Here is a 21,468-nt window from a genome sequence, read left to right as displayed (position 1 = left end):
GCAAGGAAAGAAATCCGTGGCTCTTTGTTGAGCTGTGATGGGTTGCTCCATCACAATGCGTGTGCAGTTTCGCAATCCGAGCTGTCGCTTTAAGACAACGATAGCTTTGTGTCTGATTAATTCAATGTACGCGACGCGTTAGTGGAGAAACCTCATTAGATTGCCGGCCGCACAGAGAGCAGGGGAGAGGGGGAGCACCGTGCACTGCAACAGAATTAGCTTCACTTAAGGGGGGGGGAAACACTTGAAGTTAAAGTAAGCTGTTTTTTAAGATGAAGACATCTTGAGGATGGGTTGTTCGGACTAAAAATCTGCATCATCCTGCACGAAAAGAGGGATTTTTTTCAACACCAGCTTTGGAGTAAAATACACCACAGAGGAGGACAGAAGATCGGAAGGCATGTCGTCGGAAAAACACGGTGAGATGTTTTTAATTGTGTTGATCGGGTGTGTTTTGGAGCCTAATTGAGCCACTTTAGTCAAAATCTCTCTTGGGATTTGGGGATTTAAAAAAAAAAATGTTCGTTTATCAGGCTGACGAGATCTTTCTCCTCCTGCTCCCCCTGTTGTCAACGTCCCTGTTTAATTGTACAGCGCTGCTTCTATAGGATGCTGCACCGCTGTTTGGGTGCAGCCCCGGGAGGAAAAGCTTCATAGGGCCGCATAATACATCCAGGGTGCTCAATGAGAGTTTAAAGTGACATTATTAGACTTGCGTGATTATATTCCAATCACATGTAGAACATTTGGTCTCTTTTCGGTTGGAAATGTAGCCTTTTCATTATGTCCATATGACAGGATGCAGTTTATCACGGTTTTATTGCTTTTTTCATTTCTTTCCGAGTCTCATTATCTTTATTACGCACAAGCCTACGTACGTCTCTCCTGACTGTGGACATCAGTGTGGGTGTCCTCTGCGCGTGCACGTCTTCACTTGCGCGTGTTTAACAGCCTTAATTAATAATCATCCTACACGTCTGGCACATTACCATAAAAGAAGCATTTTTGTCTTTCCAGTTTGCTTCTCGGTTATTTTCGGACGTTAAAGCGCCAACTACTGATGGAGCTGAAACTGCAGATGTACAGTACAGAACAAATGGTCATAATGAAAAGCGTAAAGTTGCTGCAAGGCTGCAAATCTGACTGTAGTCCCGCGTGGCCCTTTATCCATCGTTGATGCTAATTTTCCATCAGCAGCAGGCCTCCTTTACTTTGTATGGATGCAGAGCATTGCTTATCAATATAAATACTGTTAGGTAATGATACTTTGCAGATGTTTCAATGGGAATGATTTAGGTCCGTTTATAATTCACTGAAGATCAGTATTATGTTCTTTGTTTTCATTGTTAACCCTACTGCTTCCATTTTTATTTCATTTATTAATCCTTAGGAACAATGCACATTGATTACCATCACTGGAGATGTTCCAGTGTCAGCCTGTAGGCTCATTCTCAACTGGTGTCCCTTGGGCTGATGGTAAATTGGCCAAAAAACAACAATTAAACACTCAACATGTGAAAACACAAATTAGAAACTTGACAAAGCAACATAGTTGAACAGGATAACAGAAAGCTTAGTAGAGTGAGGCAATGTAGGACATTTAATTACACATGCAGTTACACTTAACTATGTTGGGAAGACAATCAGTGCAAACAAGTTAAATGTGAGACACGAAATCACATAAAATGACATATGTTGATTGAAAGCAGAAGGGACGCAATCTGACAAACACACAAAAAGAGGGCACAAAGGACAAGCATGCATTGTTGTGGCCGTTGCTTTGTTGTTTGTTCAAAATGTTGTGAAAAGGAACAGTAAGAGTCACTAAAACATACAGTATATTTAATGGAAGAATGTTCCAAAAAGCTCTTATTCTAAAAGCTGGTTGTGAGATGTTTTCCTCTTTGGGACAGCTACAGTATGTGTTATCTCACCTGGCTTAAATTACACCTGCAAAATGTTCCCACGCTTTTAATCACATAATGGCCAAAGACTCCACATTGTCACACATGCCAAGCTATTTTAATTTAACTCAATATTTTATCCCCCTATTTATTTTATTTTTCTGTTACACATTCCTACCTCATAACATCCTGTTTAGTATGTGCCCTTGTCCTTACAGCCATAATTAGTTTTGTATCATTGAATGAGTAATGGTTTTGCTGTATGTTGTATTTAATTCATTCAAGTTGTTGAAGGGGATTTCCTGGGACTAATTAGCAATGCAATTAAAAAAAATTACACCTAGTCTTGCAGCAACGACTTGGCTCAGGAACCAGAGGGTTGCTAGTTCAATGATCCAAAACAGACAAAGAGCACAGTGTGGACTTTCAGAGGTTCCTCGAAAAAGTAATAAATGAGTAATTTTACTTTGATCAATAACACTTCATATCTGTTTGTTAATGGCTTTGATCCACCCATTTCAACTTTTGCAGCAAAGTGGTAACCCATACCAATAATGATTTTTTTTTGAGAAGTTGGTCTTTTAAAAAATAAATAATGTTCAGACATTTGACTCCTATGTCACTGTATTTCCAGCTACAAATCCACCATTTCCTAGCTTTTACCTGGGATTCTGAGCCTTTAAATGAAGAAACACCAACATGTGTTGTCCCTCATGTTTGCCAAGCTGCTTGCCCATTTAAAGGTGTCCCTTCCCTCATGCCCGCTCCTTTCCCCTCTTGTATGTTTCTGCTCCGCTTCCTGCTTGTGACAGAATCTGCGTTACGTAAAGATCGTCCCCAAGCACAATGCGTCATCACTCAGCTGCTCCACTCTCATCCTCTGTCCCATCAAATCCTTCCTCCTCATCTCCATCTTCTCTTTCTCCTCCCTCCTCATGTCCCTGTCAATCTGGATTACCGTGCACCAGCATGCCACTTCCCTGCTGTGAAAACACAAAACCCAAACAGAAATTTTCAATGTTAACTAACACAAAGAACGAATAAGGATGTTTCAGACAGAGAGACCATAAGATGACGCTTTTGACATTGCTAACCGCTCATAAAAAAAAAACATTTTTGATGGGAGAGAGAAAAAGGCTTTTCATCTCTGGAGGTGAAAATGTCAATCACTGTCATCGTTAGCACAGAGACTTCACTGGTTTTTGTCTTTGTGGAGGCTCTTTGAAGTCTTACTGAGGAGCTTTGGTCTGTGTAATTGTTTCTTCCTCTGCTCAACGGTGAGATAAGACATATTACATTCAACATGCGCACAAAAGTGTGATAGTGCTCGAGTTAGATAACATGCCCTCACTCTTACATCCGTTTCTTTTCTTCCTCTGCCTTTTTCTATTTGTGATCCCTCTCCTACCTGCTTTGTTCTTATCTTCCCTCATTCTCCTTATTCTTCTTCTTCGTTTCTCAGGTCTTGATGACTCTAGCCGTCAGACCATGCAGCCTCCACCGTACCTGCCCGGCCCACAAGACCCAAATGTACCTCAGCATCCAAACATGCAGCCTACACCCGGCACCCAACCCAACTACCCTCCTCCGCCTCCTCCTCCGGGCTCAGATGGATATCTCCAAGAAACCCAGTTCCACTGCGGCCAGATGGGACCTCAGGGGGCCCTGCAGGGCTACTCGGTCCAGACCCAGGGCCCCGGAGGCACCATGCCTCATGCCCCTGTAGGATACCTCCAGCCGGGCTATCCGCTCCAGCTGCAGCCTTGCACAGCTTACGTACCTGTCTACCCCATGGCATCGGTGAGTCAGAGACAAGTTAAGTGCTTTGAATGATTTCACAGGTCTGACATCAGGCTGCTGCAGAATTACACCAGTCTCTCTTCAGTATATTTGACCTTCTTCCTACCTCATTTCACAGTTTGTATGTTTTCCGTTCTTCACACTTTATTTTACAGGTTGTCCCAATAATTTACAAGAATGTTTATCGGAAAAGAAATCTATAGAGTTTGGTTTAAAGCATGAGCAAAATAAAGGAAGTGTTCCATTATATCCTAAGTTTGTTTTTGTTGTAGAAAAGAAAATACATTGCCTACTATTTCGTTACAAAAGGCAGACATTTGTCTATATAAAACCTTACTTTTAAAGATATATATCACATCCAGGCAGGACACATTGAAAACATTTACAAACAAACACAACAGAAGCTCCATTTAAAGGAGCAAGCTAACTGGGGAACAAAATAAAAGTAATGCTTACATGTCAGATAAGTACACAATGAATTCAGCTCACAAGACAATAGCAGTGCATCGTCTGGGGACTGAGTATGCACTTTCATCTAGAACAAATGATATATCATGACCAGGACATTAAATAATAGGTATTACATCCTCATTACGCAGCATTCAGCTGATAACCACCTGATCATGGGGTCTGAATTGGCATCTTCTTGAAATAGCTCGTGATGTCTTTTATGGATTGCCGTAACTATGCTTTTTATTACGTTATATTATGTGCTGTCATGTATGGTTGATATTCTTCATATGCTCTGTGCAAAGGAACATTCCCCTGCGGGCAATAAAAGTTTCATTTATTGCTTCATTGGGTAATTTTCTGTCTGGGAAGGCTCTGTATTTGAAGTTAGTGTGATTCAAAGTGAATACATTGAGACTGAAGTTTAAAAATCTAACATAAAGGGTTTCCCTTACCAGAACTTTAACCTTTGCAGGTGAAATTGCATCAATGTTTTTAGTAAAATGGTACAACACAACTAATAACACAAGAAAGAAGAAAAAGGCTTATCCTACACAAAACCGTGACATTTATGGTGATGATAATAACGATAATGCAATGTTCTATTTAAAACCACAATGAAAAAACAAGAAAGGAACGTCAGTTTTAGAAAAATGCAACATATGAGCAGATGTGAGTAGTTGTTGGTTTGGTTGCAATTTGGTGCAAACATTTTTCTAAATAAAGCTGCAGATGTTTGTGTAGTAGAAGAAAACTGCCAGTGGTGAATTTAGCCCCCAAAATGTGATTTTTGGGGGCTAAATGAGTCATCAAATAACTGAAAGTGATTTTGTTCTCACCAGCAAGTGCACTGAATTGAAAGGAAGAGCTGGGGATTAATCCTCAAATTGATCATACATTGTTATAGTCTATGATGACATTCCCTACCATGTTGCTTATGAATCTATTACATGCACGACTCTTTGATACATGCAACAGAAACATTGCTCATGCAGCTGTTCTCCTCTTTGACTGCGTCCCCCTTGTCCTGTGTTTTTGATATGAAAGTACTCTGTAAAGTGCTCTGTTATTAAAAAGCAGTACTTACTGTCTCTTCCCTCCCTCAGGGTCAGCCCTACATGCAAGCAGGGGGAGGCCACCCTGGGATCCCACCAGGCCAGATTCATCCCATGCAAATGCCCCCCGGCATCACCCTGATGGACCGCCGGCCGCCACACGACTACCTGCCCATCGCCGTGCTTACCACCGTCTGCTGCTTCTGGCCCACAGGCATCATTGCGATCATTAAAGCAGTGCAGGTTAAAAACGCTTCATCATATCTTATGATCTTTGAGTTTTATTAACATAATGCCGCCTCCACCAGGGAGACTTTGTAATGTAAATGCATCCTTGAGTCATGTTACCCTTTATTTTATTTTCAGGTTTGGACCTGCCTTTACAATGGCAATGATCCCTGCATCACATGACTTTGAGCTACAGTTTGATGAATATTGTTTATCGCAAAGCTAATCAACATTAGGTCTTTTTATTTTCCAGGCAAATACTAATTATTCAGTATCTTATTGTTAATCCAATTTAATTATTTAAAACCCTCGCTAAGTCAGCTTACATTTTATACTCAGAAATACTTTCTAATGTTGTATACATCTGGGCATTTCTAGTATACACAATATCCACATACTATATATGCAACAAAAAAAAGTAGGCACGACTCTGAGGTGAATTACAAATGCTGACAACGTTTGTTTCTAACACTTTAAAATAATGCACAGCCAGACATAAAAGGCCTACAGCAGAAGCTTTCACGGCAGGATTTATATTACATATTTAAAGAGAATGTATCTGGGCTCAGTGCACCACCATTACACCAATTGTGCATACTTTCATCCATATAATATGACCTCAGCGTTAAAAGGCCCTTTTGTTTGTTGGTCATGTTTAGTTCAGCGTGATGTGGGAAATGTAAATATAGGTCTGGTGACTTTCATACCTCATGATGCCTGTTGTTTGCCTCTGTAACGGCAGACTGTGCTGACCAACATACACAACACAGTTCTCATTACGTAACTGCACCATTGTCGGTGCAACGGGAAAGAATGGATTTTCTCCTCTGGGCCTGCTCAGCTGGCTTTGAGTTAAGTTGAGCTGACAAGGCATGGACCCACCGGTCTGAGCCATATATGTTGGTATTGTGTGTTAATGTTGTGTGGAGTGGCCTCTTTCTGCACATTCAGCCTGTGCTGCAGTGAAATCGATCCATTCATGGTGCTTTAGACTCCCTCCTGCTCCCACTCGTGCATCTTCTTGTTACATAATCCTTATTTCTCCTCTCTCCCACACACCCATCCCCTCCCTCCTGCCTCACTTAGGTGCGCACGGCGATAGCCAGAGGGGACATGGTGACGGCGGAAATAGCCTCCCGTGAGGCCCGCAACTTCTCCTTCATCAGCCTGGCTGTTGGTATTGCCTCCATTGTGCTGTGCACCATCCTCACCGTGGTCGTCATCATCGCCTCGCAGCACCACGACGACGACTGGGATCCGTAACTCCACGTAGTGTCAGACAAATGGAAATCATGGCGCTTACATAGCTATCTACTCTCAAGCGTTTGGAGGAAATAGGAGCACAGAGAATGCACACAAACTGCTATTGCATCGCTGGCACACACACAGCTCTGACCTAACCCGCTGCCATCAAACACACAACCAAAAACAACTAATCACAGCTGATGTTCAAACGCCAAATACAAGCATCTGTCAAATGAGGCCCCGTATTTCTGTTAGTACAACGACTGCTTAATATTTACACTCAGATACAAGCTGCAAGATGGAAACAAAGCTCCTTGTTTTAATAATTTATTTGATACTCATTCATTCATACATAGATTGTGAGGTTTCAGTTTAAAATATTCCAAATCTACTAAATTGGATCCAGGTGAAATATTTTTAGGATAGTTAAATGCACATTTTAGTCCTACAAGTAAATGTGTTCTCTTCTTTCTTTTTTTAAAGTGCCATGTTGAAGCAGTGTTGATTTGCAGAATTGTATTATTGCTGTTGTCAAGCTTATAGAAAGTGTTTGGGGGGGTGATCAATACACATTTAACACACCAAATGGAGACTGGACTGTGTCTAATGTAATTAAACACAGAGTACTGAAGTCAAAACAGAGTATTTATTTGAGATCGGTTGTTTGTACGTTACTTGGACACTAAGGCTGGATGAGATGATACATCATTTATGAATTATATAACTTATATGTTTTTGTATTTATTTAAAAATCTGTTCTGTATTAATTTATTCAATGCAACAACTTTCTCTGCTTTAATTTACATTATATCACTAGTTTGTTGCAGCTATACAACACTCTGAAATCGGCTTAAATTTGATATCTGATGGTGATGCACTTTGTAGTTACAAGATGTTACAATGCAGCTGCTTACATTCATAGTTTTTATAGTGCATGATAAATATAAATTTAAGCTAAAGGGGTGTCCAGTGCAATAATAGCTTGTCTCCCAGCTGTTGGTGGGAATATTTCCTAAAGTATATACAAGTGTGTAGTACAGTATTTTAGTACAAGCTACTGTCAAAATAAGAAATGGAGACAATTAAGATAATTAGTATTTTAATTTTAGGTTTGCAATTATTATTTCGCAGTATTTTCAAAATGTATTGGCCTGTTTTGTGTTGCACATCTCTTAGGTATTTAGTCTCTCAGACACTGTATGTGAAAATATAGTGCACCGTTAAACTTAAGAGGCAACATAACCCTGCATGTCATCCTCAGTTTGTTTCCATTTGTCTTAAATATCAAGGTTTCACAGTTTTAACAAAAACGAGTCAGGGTTCATTTCACAAAAGAGTATGGTCTCCATAATGAAGCAGCAGGTGTGCTGTGCCAACTTGGCTGTAACGTTACTGTATTAACTAACTGAGGGTACTGGGGTTATGGGAAGAACTGAAAATGAATGTTTCCAATAAGAGAGAGAAATAATTAATGCCTATACTGTATTGTAGCACTTTCCGTCCTTTGAAATCTTTCCCCTTTCTGTCTCAATCTTTTTCCTGTCAACATGAGTTATTGGACCTATTAATATTTCCCTTCTGCTTCCCCTTTTTCCTCTGTTGGTCACTATAATGATGTTATTTTTAAAAGAGTTATACAGAGATATTTAAAATGATGTTTGTTGAACAAAAATAGACGTCAAAAATACAGTTTATTCTGTAGTATATATTATGTTATTATTATTATTGGCAACTGCATTGCATTTGATTATCACTTGTGTATTATATTAAGTAAATCTGGGCACATATTTATCAATCTTCTAAAAACTACACTTAATATTGCTCCTAAAAGCCAGTTTTACGAAGTGACTTGTTTTTACAGCCTGTAACTTTTATTTGATTGATCACATATATGCACAGAGACCAGGATTTACCCAACAACTGCCTTATTGATTATTATTTAAAAGAATAGATTAGAAGGCAGGAAAATTATCTCACCAAAACGATCAATTTCACAGTGAGTAAACTAGTTTTTCTGCCAAAACATGTGATCTAATAAACACAGAATTATTCAGAATGTTCAGGTAACATATTATTAATAGTTGAAGACTTTTTGATAAAATTGCTTTCATTAATAGTCTAACCTTTTGGGAATAATGCTTAGTTGCCTTCTTGCTGAGCATTAGATGAGGATATCGAAACGGCTCTCTATGTGCGTATCCATCCATCATCTACTTTAAGGAAGCATAGCTGAGTGTACTTTCCAAAATCTCAAACTATTAAATTAGTGAATAGGTGTAAAATTAGGTTTACACATTTTTTGAACACTTAAAGGAATACTTTACCTACAAACAAAACGATTGTATATAAATGATTTACGGTTATTACCTTAATTTCTTTAGGAAAAGTTATTTTCTTTTCACGATAAATGAAGAATATTAAAGTGTTTTATTATTTGGGCGTTGAAATACTCATTTAAGCAAAAAGAAAAATCCCTTTTAGCCGTTTGATAAATAAACGCCCTGTGCTAATATGATTGACTGAGTGATATTTTAGTGTTAAAAGAGTAAACAAAGCACAGTATTGTTTAGTATTATAATTGTGCAGAGGGCTCTGACGGTGAGTGTGTGTCTACTGAATAGAGTGACTCTTGGCATATCTAGTTTATACAGCGCTAGGCTTCATCTCCCTGTGTGCTTTCTGATGTGACTTAACATAACTGTTTATACACAGCTGGGAGATGTGTACTTTATTTTCATTTTTGAAATTATTATTTTTTGAGCTTGTAAACGCGATGGGTTGCTTGTTTCAAAGAGCCAAAAACGTCCTGTGTTCTCTAGGGGATTATTATTAGAATTATGTTTATGGCTGTGTTGCACACGCGTTGGTTGTTTCTGACTTCAGTTGTTTGAGTAATGAATAAAAGAATCATTTTTTGGTTGTGAACGATACGGTGGTGAAGGCTGTGTCTTCTTTTTTTGGTTGGTTTTCCCCCTCTCCTGTCTCTACATCCTCTCAGTGTCTCTGTGGCCTTTCCTCTCTCGCCTCATCACTAAGGTGCTATTTATAGTTGCCCCGGTTTTCTCCCTCCCGTCTCTCTTTTTCTTCCCTCTATCAGCACATGAACTACAGTATCTCTCACTATCTGCTGTTTAATCACATTGTGTTTTACAGCATATAATATAAACTTTTCTACATTTCGATTTCATTGCTTATTGGTCATTTTTGTTGCCTTCACATCCAGGAAACATTGGTCTGTCAGAACGGTCCATCACTTTGATCCCAACTGATGTATCTCGACAACCGTTGGATGTAATGCTTTTACATTTTGTGCCGGCATTTATGGGCCTCAGAGGATGCATAATGACTGTGAATTTTCCTCAGGTGCAACCATGAGTTTGACATTTGTGGGATAGAGTGCAATGTACCATTAGGCCAAGGAAGGGTTGACATTATGTGTAGACACAGACAAGAACAGAAAAATTAAAAAAGGGAGAGAAAAAGATTTCCCTTGATGTAGCTATGTGCAATGATGCTGAAAGCAAGCTAACACGAATCATTGGCTTTAGATTTGTGGCTATATTCCGTTAAATGTCAGCAACAGAAGCGAAACCAGACTGTGTCTTTTTTTGTGATCTCTCAACTTTGTTTTTTTGTGTCTAGTCAGAGTAGATATCTATGCATTTGTGTGTGCAGCATGCTGCAGGTTTTCCCATATTACCAGCGACTACCCATCAGTCCCAGTTCTGTGGCTCAGATGACAGCCCAGCGAGAGAACTGCAGGATGACACAAACACACAGCGAGGTAGCCAGTGTGGCTGACCCGGGAGAAGCTGGATTCTGTGATGGAGGAGAGAGGCGTGCAGCGTGAGGCCAAGTTAAACGATTCAGAGATGCTGGCTGTCCTCGGGAGGCTAAATGGCCATCTGTGATACTGCACACACAGGCTGGCTCAGTTCCCACCTTGAGTATCTCCATCAAACCTCTTTTCTATTGGCTAGAATGTTTTTCAGGATTCAGATAGGATTCAGCTACAAACCAAAGTTTTTGCTGAAAAACAAATGTGGAATGTGAACACTGCTAGCCTATTGAGAGCGGTAAAAAAAAAAGCTTTTAATATCTAGATGTTTTTTTAGCATCATTGACATTTCAGAGAAATATGAATTAATGTTTTTTTCTCAGAAATCTTTTATATTTAAAAAAAGCAAAAATGCAATGGACATGGGATCAGTGTTTTCTACGAAACACACATTACAAGTCTCTTTCTGGGAACAATTACATTTTGAATTCTTTAAACTGTGTAAAATACTCGAGTACCCTTTTCTAACTTCAAAAAAATAGTTCTGCATTTAAAATCCAGTGGAACAATGAAAGTAAGTACATACGTATACTCAAGTATTGTACTTATAAGAGGAATTTTAAATAATTAACGTCAGCAGTTTACGTCATACTTTCACTTCACAAAATTTCAGAGGGGGATTTTTTTTCACAACTGAAACATAAAAATGCTTCATAAACAACCGAAATGGCTGACCAACTGACAATATAAGATCAGAAGGTAAAACGATTGATTAACACTAGTTTAATTTGACTCTTGTAATGAAAAATGTACGTCTTACGACATTTCCATATAAATTCTACTTAAGAGGAGTTAAGTGGCATGAAATGGCATGAAATGAAAATGTAGTACCTTAACATTGTACCAAATGACAGAACTAGAGAAACTATACTGGATTATTTTCCACCACTGCCTTCAGCTCAACTATCAAGACACATATAGAATCTACTGCAAATCAAATCACAAGATGTTTTATATTAATTTTGCAAATACTCAAAACAGCAGTAAGTAAGGCTATGATTATATGTGTACCCGAGTGCAAACATTGTTTTACAGCAGCTGGATCAGACAGCATTTGGCACAGTGCAGGAATTGTCGGGAACAAATAGATGAGGATCCAGGTGATGCAAACACAGAGCTGGCGTAAAGAAACAGCAGTACAGGCACCTGCAGACTGGAGAGTGAAGCTCCAAACAAGTCCTTCATTTAAGGAAATTATCCAACAAGTCAGTTTGTCTGTTCATGTATATAGGTGCAAAATTAGAACAGCCACGCTCCATGTAACATGTTTCTGGTTGAACACTGGCTTTCTTATCGAAGGATCTGCTTTTTGATATACTGGCAGAGACAGAGAGGGGCGGTGGTGCAGTGATTCCTCCTGGGGCGGAGGCGGTGGTGTGTCGGACCTGACAGCCGCTGGGACACCAGCAGCTTCACGTATGCTGCACTGTAGGTCATCAGAAGCTGGTAGGCTCTAGTCTGCAAATAAGAGTATAAACATTTAGTAGTCTTAGAAATCAGCTTGATACAAAATATTGAAACACAATGGTTATTCCTATTTACAATTCAATTATCCAGACATTTATTATATACTGTTTGTAGCGTCACACTTCTGGGACATTAAACTGTTAAGTTTGATACATTTAAACTAAAACTTTTAATTTTTTTAAACAGAAAAAAATATTAAAACTTACTTTGAAAACTAACTAACATCTAACTTGAATGAAATCAATCCAAAAGTACAAAATGAAAAATGTTAACCTTTATATGTATGAGCGAACCTAGCTGCGAAATCTAATAAAACAAAACATTTGATGTTTCAGTCATGCTCTAATATACATTTCATTTGTGTGGGAACAAAGACCTCATTTTACTATCCTTTACCTGAGCAGGTAAGGCCTCGTCAGGGACGAGGCTGTAGTTGGTGGCTACTTTGGCGGCCTCTGGGGGGCTAGATGAGCACTGCTGCCCGTGTTCTCCTGGCTCAGCAGAGGCCTATGTTCATCCGGGTCCTGCTCCACATCTGACCCTCCAACCTCAGGTCAACCGCTGTTTCCTCCGTCACAAGGACCAGATGCGACATTTTCTTCTTCAGTTTATTCTGGTGAAACAAAAATCCTTTTATAAATTCCGTCTCAGTGCAAATCTGAAGTTACGAAATCTAAAGCCACCCTTTAAGGAGTAAACTTCTGTTTTCCTGAAGATATAGATATATATATATATCCTCTCAACAGCAGCAAGAATTATGATTATATTGATTCCGGGGAAGAATTTACATGGATGTACAAGAAGAAATCAATAGAGCAGCAGGAAAACAAACAGATGTCGACTCACTCACCTGGGTGTCATTCCCCACAAAGTTGCGCTCCTCTAAAGTTTCAGTCAGTGCCTTCAGACAGCGGGACATGTCCCAATACACAAAGTACAGCTGCAGAGAGGTACAGAGACATGTATAAGACTTTATCAGAGGCTGCCAAAGCAGAAATATATTCATTTGTTTTGATGTAATGATACACTAGCATGATTCAGGACAAGTTAATAAGATAAGATAATATAAGATGAAATATAATAGTGGACCGTGAAGATAGAAATCTGTAAACTATCTGACAAATAAAACACTATTGAAGGGCCAAATTACAGCTAGCGCAATGTAACAGTAGGATCACCACCAAACATCCAGTAAAAGTGTGTGGTCAACATTTCTTTAAGTATTTATTTGAAGTGTTTTAATTGTGTTTGCTATTATTATAAACTTCCAGATTCTTCAATATTAGTCCTTTTCTAAAAAAAAGATTGTTGTAGATTTATATTATGCATCCTTTATGATCATATTAGCATATTCTTGATGCAGGACATTTGGTGAATAAGCCTCTGATAATTCAAAACACATGTATCCAAAAAGGTATGTTGTGCAAGCAGGCATTCCATACAAACCCACACCCCTTATTTGAGTTTAGTTTATATTCCATACAAAGTATGGAATGAATGAACAATGAACATGTGGGGAAATGTCTGGACATTTGGAAGTATACAGAGCTTTCTAGATTAGGAAAGGGTTTGTATTTGCTTTGTCATTGTTGTGCCGTTCTGCCTGCTAAGAAGATATCTTAATTGCAAATTGCTGAGTCATTAACCACATGTTTTTGTGTCATTCTTCTGTCTTCACTGTCAGTGTCATAAATATTCATGTTGTGTGTATATTCCTTTTGTTCTCCCTGACAAACAAAAAATAAAAATAAGAAAGTAAGAAAGGACCTAAAGTTAGTACAATTCTGGCCTCTCTAGAAACCTTGTTTTTGTTTTATTTCAGTTTATTTATAAAAACAACCTGCATGTTTCCTGCGCAGGACTGCACCCAGTCAGCCACGGAAACCAGCAGCTTGTGTTTCACCAGCCTCTCATTCACCTGGATTAACCGGACGTCTAAATTCATGTCAATCTGACACAGAAAGAGACAAAGAAGCATGTTTGTAACTCCAATTACAAGTTTTCAACTTGATATTAGTCCATTTGTGTCATTGGGCAATAGATGCAGGGAAAGTACAAATTATTATAAATTATATGTGTCAATGTTACTGTAAACATGGTATAAGAGCCCCCACCCCCCTACCTCCTTGTTACTGTAATGGAGGACGAAAACGATGGCAGTGGTGAGGAAGATGGAGACCAGGCTGACCGAGAGGCAGAGGACCCAGTAGTCACTAACTGTGATAAAAATGTGGAGCGTGGAGAATACAGCGCACCACACCACAAGATACAGCACCTGGTGGAGAGGAGAGGTTGTTAGTACAAACTAAAATATTAAAACAGTCTGAGTGACAGCGACTAAAAGCTTGCAATTAAAAATAAATAAAAACAGGTCTCATTTTTAAAAATGTGCTTTTCAGTTTACTATGTGTTTTTGAGTTTGTTTCCACGAAGTTCATGTCTACAGACATAGAGAATTTGAATATTGATTGATTGATTGATTGATTGATTGATTGATTGATTGATTGATTGGTTGATTGGTTGGTTGGTTGGTTGGTTGGTTGGTTGGTTGGTTGGTTGGTTGGATGGTTGGTTGGATGGTTGGTTGGTTGGTTGTTGGTTGGATCAATCGATTGATTGATTGTACAGCAAAAGTACTACAGAAAGTAACTTGTAGTAAGTAGAAAAACCCAGACAATCATACCGGTGCCATTAAGAAATGGAAGAGAGCAGAGTTGAAAACCATGTATCTCCTGACTGAGGGAACTTCCAGAGCTGTCTTCAGAGGAGCCTCCATGTCTTCCTCTGGAATCTATAACATAAAACAAATTAACAACCTCAGGAGATTTAAGTAAAGATATCTGAATGTCTTAGTGCCACACTGGGTCATATGTTTGTTAGTGTGTGTGTTGGAGTCTGCATGACTTCTGACCTGAAAGCCATCATTCTCCAGTTTGGCTCGGCAGAGAGACATATCAAAACTTGGGTTTAGCACCGAATAGCCGGGCATGGCCACAACACACTGACCTGAGAGACAGACAGACAGACACACAGACACACAGACACACAGACACACAGACACACAGACAGACAGACAGACACACAGACACACAGACACACAGACACACAGACACACAGACACACAGACACACAGACACACAGACACACAGACAAACAGACACACAGAGAGAAGACTTTAAACCTATTTTTTATTTGAAATACACACTTCAAAATCAGCCAGTGGTAAAAACGTGGGCCATTGGTCTTGTGGGGACAATGCTATATCTTCTGGCACATTATCTGGCCAATAATGTATATTATGTAAAGAAGTAAAACAAAAAAATTAGAAGCCTTTATGTCTGTTTACTGGTTGTCTGGTGTTAGTGACACAGTCCTTATGTGACCGAAAGTTGTTCACTTTACTTTTGTTTCCAAAATCATTTTAGGATTTGTTAAGGGGGAATGGGAAAGTCTGTTTGTTGGCTTTTTAATAAATATCAAATACAAGCTGGTTGATGTCGTCTACCTTAATGATTTATTTTTGCAGTACAATTCACCAAATAATAACGAATAAGCAGCTTATTACCATTTGACCAGTTGGTTCTGTTGTTGTTGGACTGCTCTGGCTGAGCTTTGGTTTGTTTGATCTGCACATCCATCTCACCGTCCTCCATCACGTAACAAACGTTGTTCTTGTTCTCCGTCATTTCAGATGAAAACATGTCCTAAGGATGAAACAAGCACATCAGAGATTATCTGAGAATAACTTTATACAAGTTTCTGTCTGATTAAGAATAGAGCATTTGAAAGTGTCAAAACAAAAGTAGATAATTCAAATGTTTCACAGAGCTCTAAGGACCTGAAACCTTTCAACAAAAAACATATCCATGAAACTTTTATTTCAAATCAGAGAAAAAGAGAACGTTTCATGTGACAGTGGTCATGCATCACTTAAAAGTCTACCAAGAATAGACTACAACAGATCTAACACCTGAGCATGTTAGAAATGTAAACAGCATGACAATCACTGTGACTGACATACAGTAGTAAACCGCAACATTGATTATTCATAACTTTTGTGTATAAATTCAACTTAGTAGAGCTGCATCCATCCCACTATGTAAAATAGACTAGATCTATACTTATTTAGGTATGCACTAGGATGTACCCTACTTCTGGAGCTACATGGGAAGCACAACTTATTAGTGAGCTGGGGCTGCATTTACAAGTAAGTGATAAAACATATTAATAACATGTTTTGCAATTTTGAGTAGGTAGAACAAGTTCACTATAGCAAATTAGCAGAGAAATTGAAATAGTTAGCTAAAACCATGAGTAGTTGAAAATTAAGCTAGCATTAAAGATCATTGATAAATAGCATATGCATTTAGCTAGCATTAAAGGTAATAATATAAACAGTTTAAACATTCAACTGGCATACAAATGTAACAAATTGCCTGTTGAATAACTATCAACAAAGGTGACTGTGGAAATAGCTAACTAGCATCAAAGGTAATGGAAAAACAGTTGTTAAATTTTAAGTAGGTTATGCATCAGTTTATGTAATATGCCATCTGCAATAGTTATGGATAGCAGTAGAAATAAAAGATAAACAGCTAAAGTATTTAGCTAGCAATAATGGTAATGGATAGACAGTTGAAATAGTTAATTAGCATCAAAGGCTATGGCCAAACATTTCAAATGGTTAGATAAAAGTTACTTAAGAGTTGAAATGTTAAGCTTAATAATAATAATGAATGAACTGTTGAAATAGTTGAAATAGATAACACTTATTGGTTCAGCCATTAAAGTAAATGTAACTATTAAAGACATGAACTTAAAGTAATGGATTAGCAGTTGAAATGGTTAGCATTAGTTAAAAGTAATGGTTACATGGTTGAAAAGTCCAGCTTTTGCCACTCCAAGAAGTAGGCCTAACTGTTCAAGTATACTTATCCGAAGCAGCCTAAATACTGATTATTCTATTGTATGAAGCATACTGTATGTTGTGGCTTTACCCTCATATACATATACAAATCAAAGTGTTAAAAATACTTTAGTTTATAATGTATTTATTTAAAAAATCAACCATAAATAATGGATTAGGTACCAGTCCAATAAGTTAAACAGCCATACACCTGTGTAATCTCTTTCTAGCAAACCTGATCAGATGAACCATTCACAGTTCACAGTTTATTTTAATAACAGCAGGAAGTCAGTGTGACATGGTGATGATGATATCTGCTGTCAGAGCAGAAGATTGAGAGGATTTTATTTTCTTATTCAATAGATTCAGTTTAAAGGAGCCAATTTAAATAAATGTGCATTTTTATAAACCTTTAGAGTTGCCAAGAGCTACTGCATTTAAAGACAAATGTCTAGAATGTCTTGTATTATCATGCCAGCACAGCTCAGCCTGTTAATGGAGAATAAGAGGTATCTTTGGTCATGACTCTCCACAGCACATTTTATGAGATAGAACTTAGTTGTTCTATTTAGCAAGCTTTTTCTTAGTCTACTTCACCCCTGCCTGCTTGTAACAATGCCACATTTTACCATTGAGGTGTGAAAACCCAATGCTCTACTTTATATTACTTTTGCCCCTTCAGTCTCACCACTTTCTCTGCTATGAATGTCAAATTTCTACTTCCATGTATATGTAAATAAAGTAATACAGAGCCCTATTTATCATTGCCTGCTTAAACTACACCTGTTCAGAAGGAGATAAACATTTTTGTGCAAGAAGGGTATGTTCAAACACAGGCAGCAGCTTTACTTCACGATAGAGGAAATAACATACTGTATTTCTTGAGCTTATCAATACAAACTCAACTGACAATCCGTTATCTTAAAATTGCATCTTGGTTTGGTTATATGTTGTTTTACATACTGCTGAACTAAATATGTTTGTATCATGGTTTGTATATGTGTCTATTTAGTGCAATTCTCACAAACAATAAGTTACCCTGATATTTGCTTGGATGCCACACTCAGAACACCTAATCCCCCACAATGTTTTTAATGTTCAGACATTCAAATGCTCTTATTTAATTTACGCGTAGAGAAAAAAGGGGAAGGATGTCACATTTCAGTGTGAAAAGTTAAATTAGCAGGCTTGTGTTTTTCTGTGGCTACCCGACATGTATCATTGGAGAAGTTATCTTTAAGACTGTGAGGTCTTGAAACCAAAACCATTATAAATGAAACCAGAAAGTCCGATGATGAAACACATACCTGAATTTAAGATGAATGTCCATCATGTCAACATAGTTGTGATGATTGTGTTCGTTTGTCGGCCAATTTTTGTAGTAGATCCCTTGAAAGCAACCATGTACCGTATGTCTTGCTTACAGACCATGTCGTACTTTCACACTGAAATGAGCCCTAGCAGAGTTCCTTTCTGACTTCTCTCTTTCTCTCTTTCTGTTTCTCCCTCTCTCAGCGTGTGACTCAGATCAGCTCGGCCTCATGACTAGAGGAATGTGGCTTGTGGTTCACAGCTCGACACAGTCAAAACTAAAGACAGCAAACTGTTATATGCAAAGGCTTATTAAGAAAGCATATTAACAATTTATTTTGAGGTGGAGCTTGTAATTTTATGACTTGTCTTAAGTCAGTCTTTTGTTGGCAATTATTGAGAGTTTCATGGTGTCTGGAGCAGTTTACTGAAACTTTTCACACATTAACTTATTGTTGTTGGGGTCATGCAAAATAAACAGATTATCTCATGCATGTTTCCCTTTCTGCATTGTAAAGGATTGAAGTCTACATTTACAAAACATTAATCTCCTTTGTTCAAGACTTCTTTTGTTTGCTCTATATGATTTAAATCAAAAATAATTGTACAATTAAGGAAATATTTGAATTAATTGTAGTTGAAATTTGAACAATAGTGTTATCCTACAGAAATACTAACTTAACTGCATGATTAAACTACTGAAAACTGCATAATGCTGTGTACAGGGTACAAGACTTTACCCTATAGCCTACACAGCATTATGCAGAACACAATGAAATATTATACAATGCACTTACATACAAACACATTACAGATAAGTATAATACCAAATACATATAATTAATAAATAACAATAAATAGCAAGAACAAATGGAATAACAATCAACAATCCTAATTTATCCAGCAACACACAATATGTCATTCATATGGCCGAGTTTTACCTTAATATAATGAAAGTAATTACAATTTTATATTTTATCTCATAAGACTGATTTAAGTATTCAGCAGGATTTCTTTCATAATCCTGTTATTACTAAAATATTCATTTATGCCAACTTTTTAATATAATATCTGTAAATATAACAATAAATCTCTTGTGTGTTTTCACATGTTCTATGTTGTGTGTCTTTTGTTGTAGACTGTTTGCCTGTATTGCACTAAATTACCGGATAAGAAATAATAATCACTTCCTGTTTTATTTCGGCGCATGCGAGAAGCCCCTGACTGCAGGCTGCAGATCGGGGCGGTGATCAAGCTGGGGAGGACTCAAACGTTTGACTCCTCCCCAGGTTGATCACCGCCCCCAGGTCACACGATGTCAACATCGACGCATGTTCGTTCGCCAGGGCAGTCACCGTTCTCCATCTTAGACGAAGCCGACATTAGAATATAAAACATGGAAGTAAGTGAGCCTGCCAATATGCATAATTGTCATTGTAATAACAATGCAGTGCAGTGGTATATTTAGAAATGACCAATTAAAGTCAAATTACGTGTGTGACCGTTCGTTACACACGTAACAGGAGCAGTGACGTTAAGTCTAGGTCTACATGTTTAGATATCTAATCATTTGAATTTGAATTTGCTTTGTTGCTTCAATGTATGCCTTGTTGTATTAGTCCACAGCCATTATCTGCACGTTGCAAGTTTACACATAGTCTACACACTGTATACAATTATCAAATGAAATGCATATTGCTTATTTTATGCATTTGTAATAATCATACTTTTTATGTGTATGCAATTTTTTCCTTGACGTATACAGACACGTTAGTGTAATATTGGAGGGCGAGACTCCCCAAATAAAGACCTGCAGCAGCGGTCTCTATCACTGCCCCTTCTGCACATTTAAGGGCGCACAAATGATGCTTGAGTACCACATTAAAGGCCATGCTTCAGTGAGGCACAGAGGTACACCTTCTTTCTTTATTGAAAATATTTTATGTTAATTTTGACATTTCCCATATTATGTATTTTACTTAATTGTATAACTTGTCACTTTATTGTCATTCCTTTCTTTCAGAGTTCCCAATCATACATCATGGTCTGAGTTGCAGAAGTTCAACACACTTTCATTGTTGCTATTGCACACAAACCGTTATAAACACACTTTGCGAAGCACTTAAAAGCACGTAAGCACCCAGTGGCCCCTCAAGTGCACACAGTAGAGACACAGACCACATTCTGTATTTTTTCTAGACAATACTGAACACCAATTGCAGAGCGAACTGGCACCTGGGAACTTGGTATGCATTCTAATGTGTGTGATGCTGAAGGCTTAAGGCATAACAAGATAAAATAATTGTGATGACTTGTTGAGTACTTATAGATATCACTGAAAACCGTCAGTAATAGTTGCTTTTATTTGCATGCCTTCGTGGTTTTGGGAAAGTGCGATGTCATTTTTTTTCACTCAGAGCCACTAGTCTTACTCTTTATTCTTACTTTTTCTTCAATGAAAAAGCTGCTTTCCTGAGAGACACCATCGAGGCAGCATGGTGCCAAACCCAATCGCCTAACAGCAGAGTTTCCCTCCAGGCGGTGATTGGGATGGACGGGGAAGACGAAAGGACAGCCTTAACAGAGCTGAGATCAGATGACAGCAGGGATGAGGAAGAAACCCTTCTTCTAATGGAACCCGTTCCTTTTCAGATTCAATTCCCAGAGTGATTATGAACATTTCTGTGAGGAATTAATTGGCAGGAGAAACCTTAAAGTATTTGCCTCTTTTGAGGAGTGCCAGTGAGGCCCTTTGCATGCGTCATCATTATTTTCTTTATTAGGGCCCGAGTGATTGATTTAGTTGATTATTTGTAATAATAATAAGTGATTATTTGTTTAATTACTTTGCTGTGATTATTATCTTTTCTTTATATTTGTTTCGTTATTTTTATATCAATTGTTCATTATGTTGTTTAATAAAAATATGATGTTGTGGCCTTCTGAGTCTGGTATAAGTTAATGTACAAAGCATATTCAGCTTGTCACTATAGTTGCATATGAGGAAAATGTTTTTGGTAAATGTAAAATGTAACACAATGTGTCATTAGCATAGCAGGATGGGTAGTAACTATATATTAACAATGACATAATAGAATGAAAGTTTTAACATTTATCAAAATAGACGGATGACTCATCACGATATAAGTAACGGACTACTACTGCAAGCAACAACAAAAAAACACCAGACTTAATCAAAAAGGCTGGCAATTAAATTGGCATAACCTTGTATGACATAACTCACACATTCTGGTAATATGTTAT

The 21,468-nt window shown here is 38.0% G+C and overlaps 2 protein-coding genes and 1 long non-coding RNA gene across 4 annotated transcripts; 2 read left to right on the top strand and 1 right to left on the bottom strand.

Annotated features, from left to right (window-relative positions):
* Position 1: 1 nt before the first annotated feature.
* Positions 2-8,634, top strand: prrt1 (proline-rich transmembrane protein 1). The gene is made up of 4 exons (XM_063898571.1): positions 2-419; positions 3,367-3,704; positions 5,261-5,452; positions 6,524-8,634. The coding sequence occupies exons 1-4, from the start codon at positions 401-403 to the stop codon at positions 6,698-6,700; spliced, it is 726 nt and encodes a 241-aa protein (XP_063754641.1). The 5' UTR covers positions 2-400; the 3' UTR covers positions 6,701-8,634.
* Positions 8,635-10,749: 2,115 nt separating this feature from the next.
* Positions 10,750-18,453, bottom strand: tmem268 (transmembrane protein 268). Its single transcript, XM_063898395.1, is given in 11 exon segments — positions 10,750-11,978; positions 12,384-12,457; positions 12,460-12,537; positions 12,540-12,600; positions 12,838-12,927; positions 13,828-13,938; positions 14,110-14,262; positions 14,671-14,778; positions 14,899-14,993; positions 15,553-15,691; positions 18,201-18,453. Coding segments are annotated over 10 exon segments (1,074 nt in total). The 5' UTR covers positions 15,689-15,691; positions 18,201-18,453; the 3' UTR covers positions 10,750-11,810.
* Positions 18,454-19,501: 1,048 nt separating this feature from the next.
* Positions 19,502-21,072, top strand: LOC134875145 (uncharacterized). Of its 2 annotated transcripts, XR_010167169.1 has the most exons (4): positions 19,502-19,606; positions 19,970-20,115; positions 20,228-20,450; positions 20,669-21,072. It is a non-coding gene; the product is annotated as an uncharacterized LOC134875145 (long non-coding RNA). The 2 variants fall into 2 exon arrangements; XR_010167168.1 differs by having other exon boundaries at positions 20,228-21,072.
* The last annotated feature ends 396 nt before the right edge of the window (positions 21,073-21,468 follow it).

This window comes from Eleginops maclovinus, chromosome 13 (assembly GCF_036324505.1).
Source record: "Eleginops maclovinus isolate JMC-PN-2008 ecotype Puerto Natales chromosome 13, JC_Emac_rtc_rv5, whole genome shotgun sequence".
Taxonomy (NCBI): Eukaryota; Metazoa; Chordata; class Actinopteri; order Perciformes; family Eleginopidae; genus Eleginops; species Eleginops maclovinus.
The sequence above is the reverse complement of the archived record's forward strand: the minus strand, read 5'-3'. Positions and strand labels throughout refer to the sequence as shown.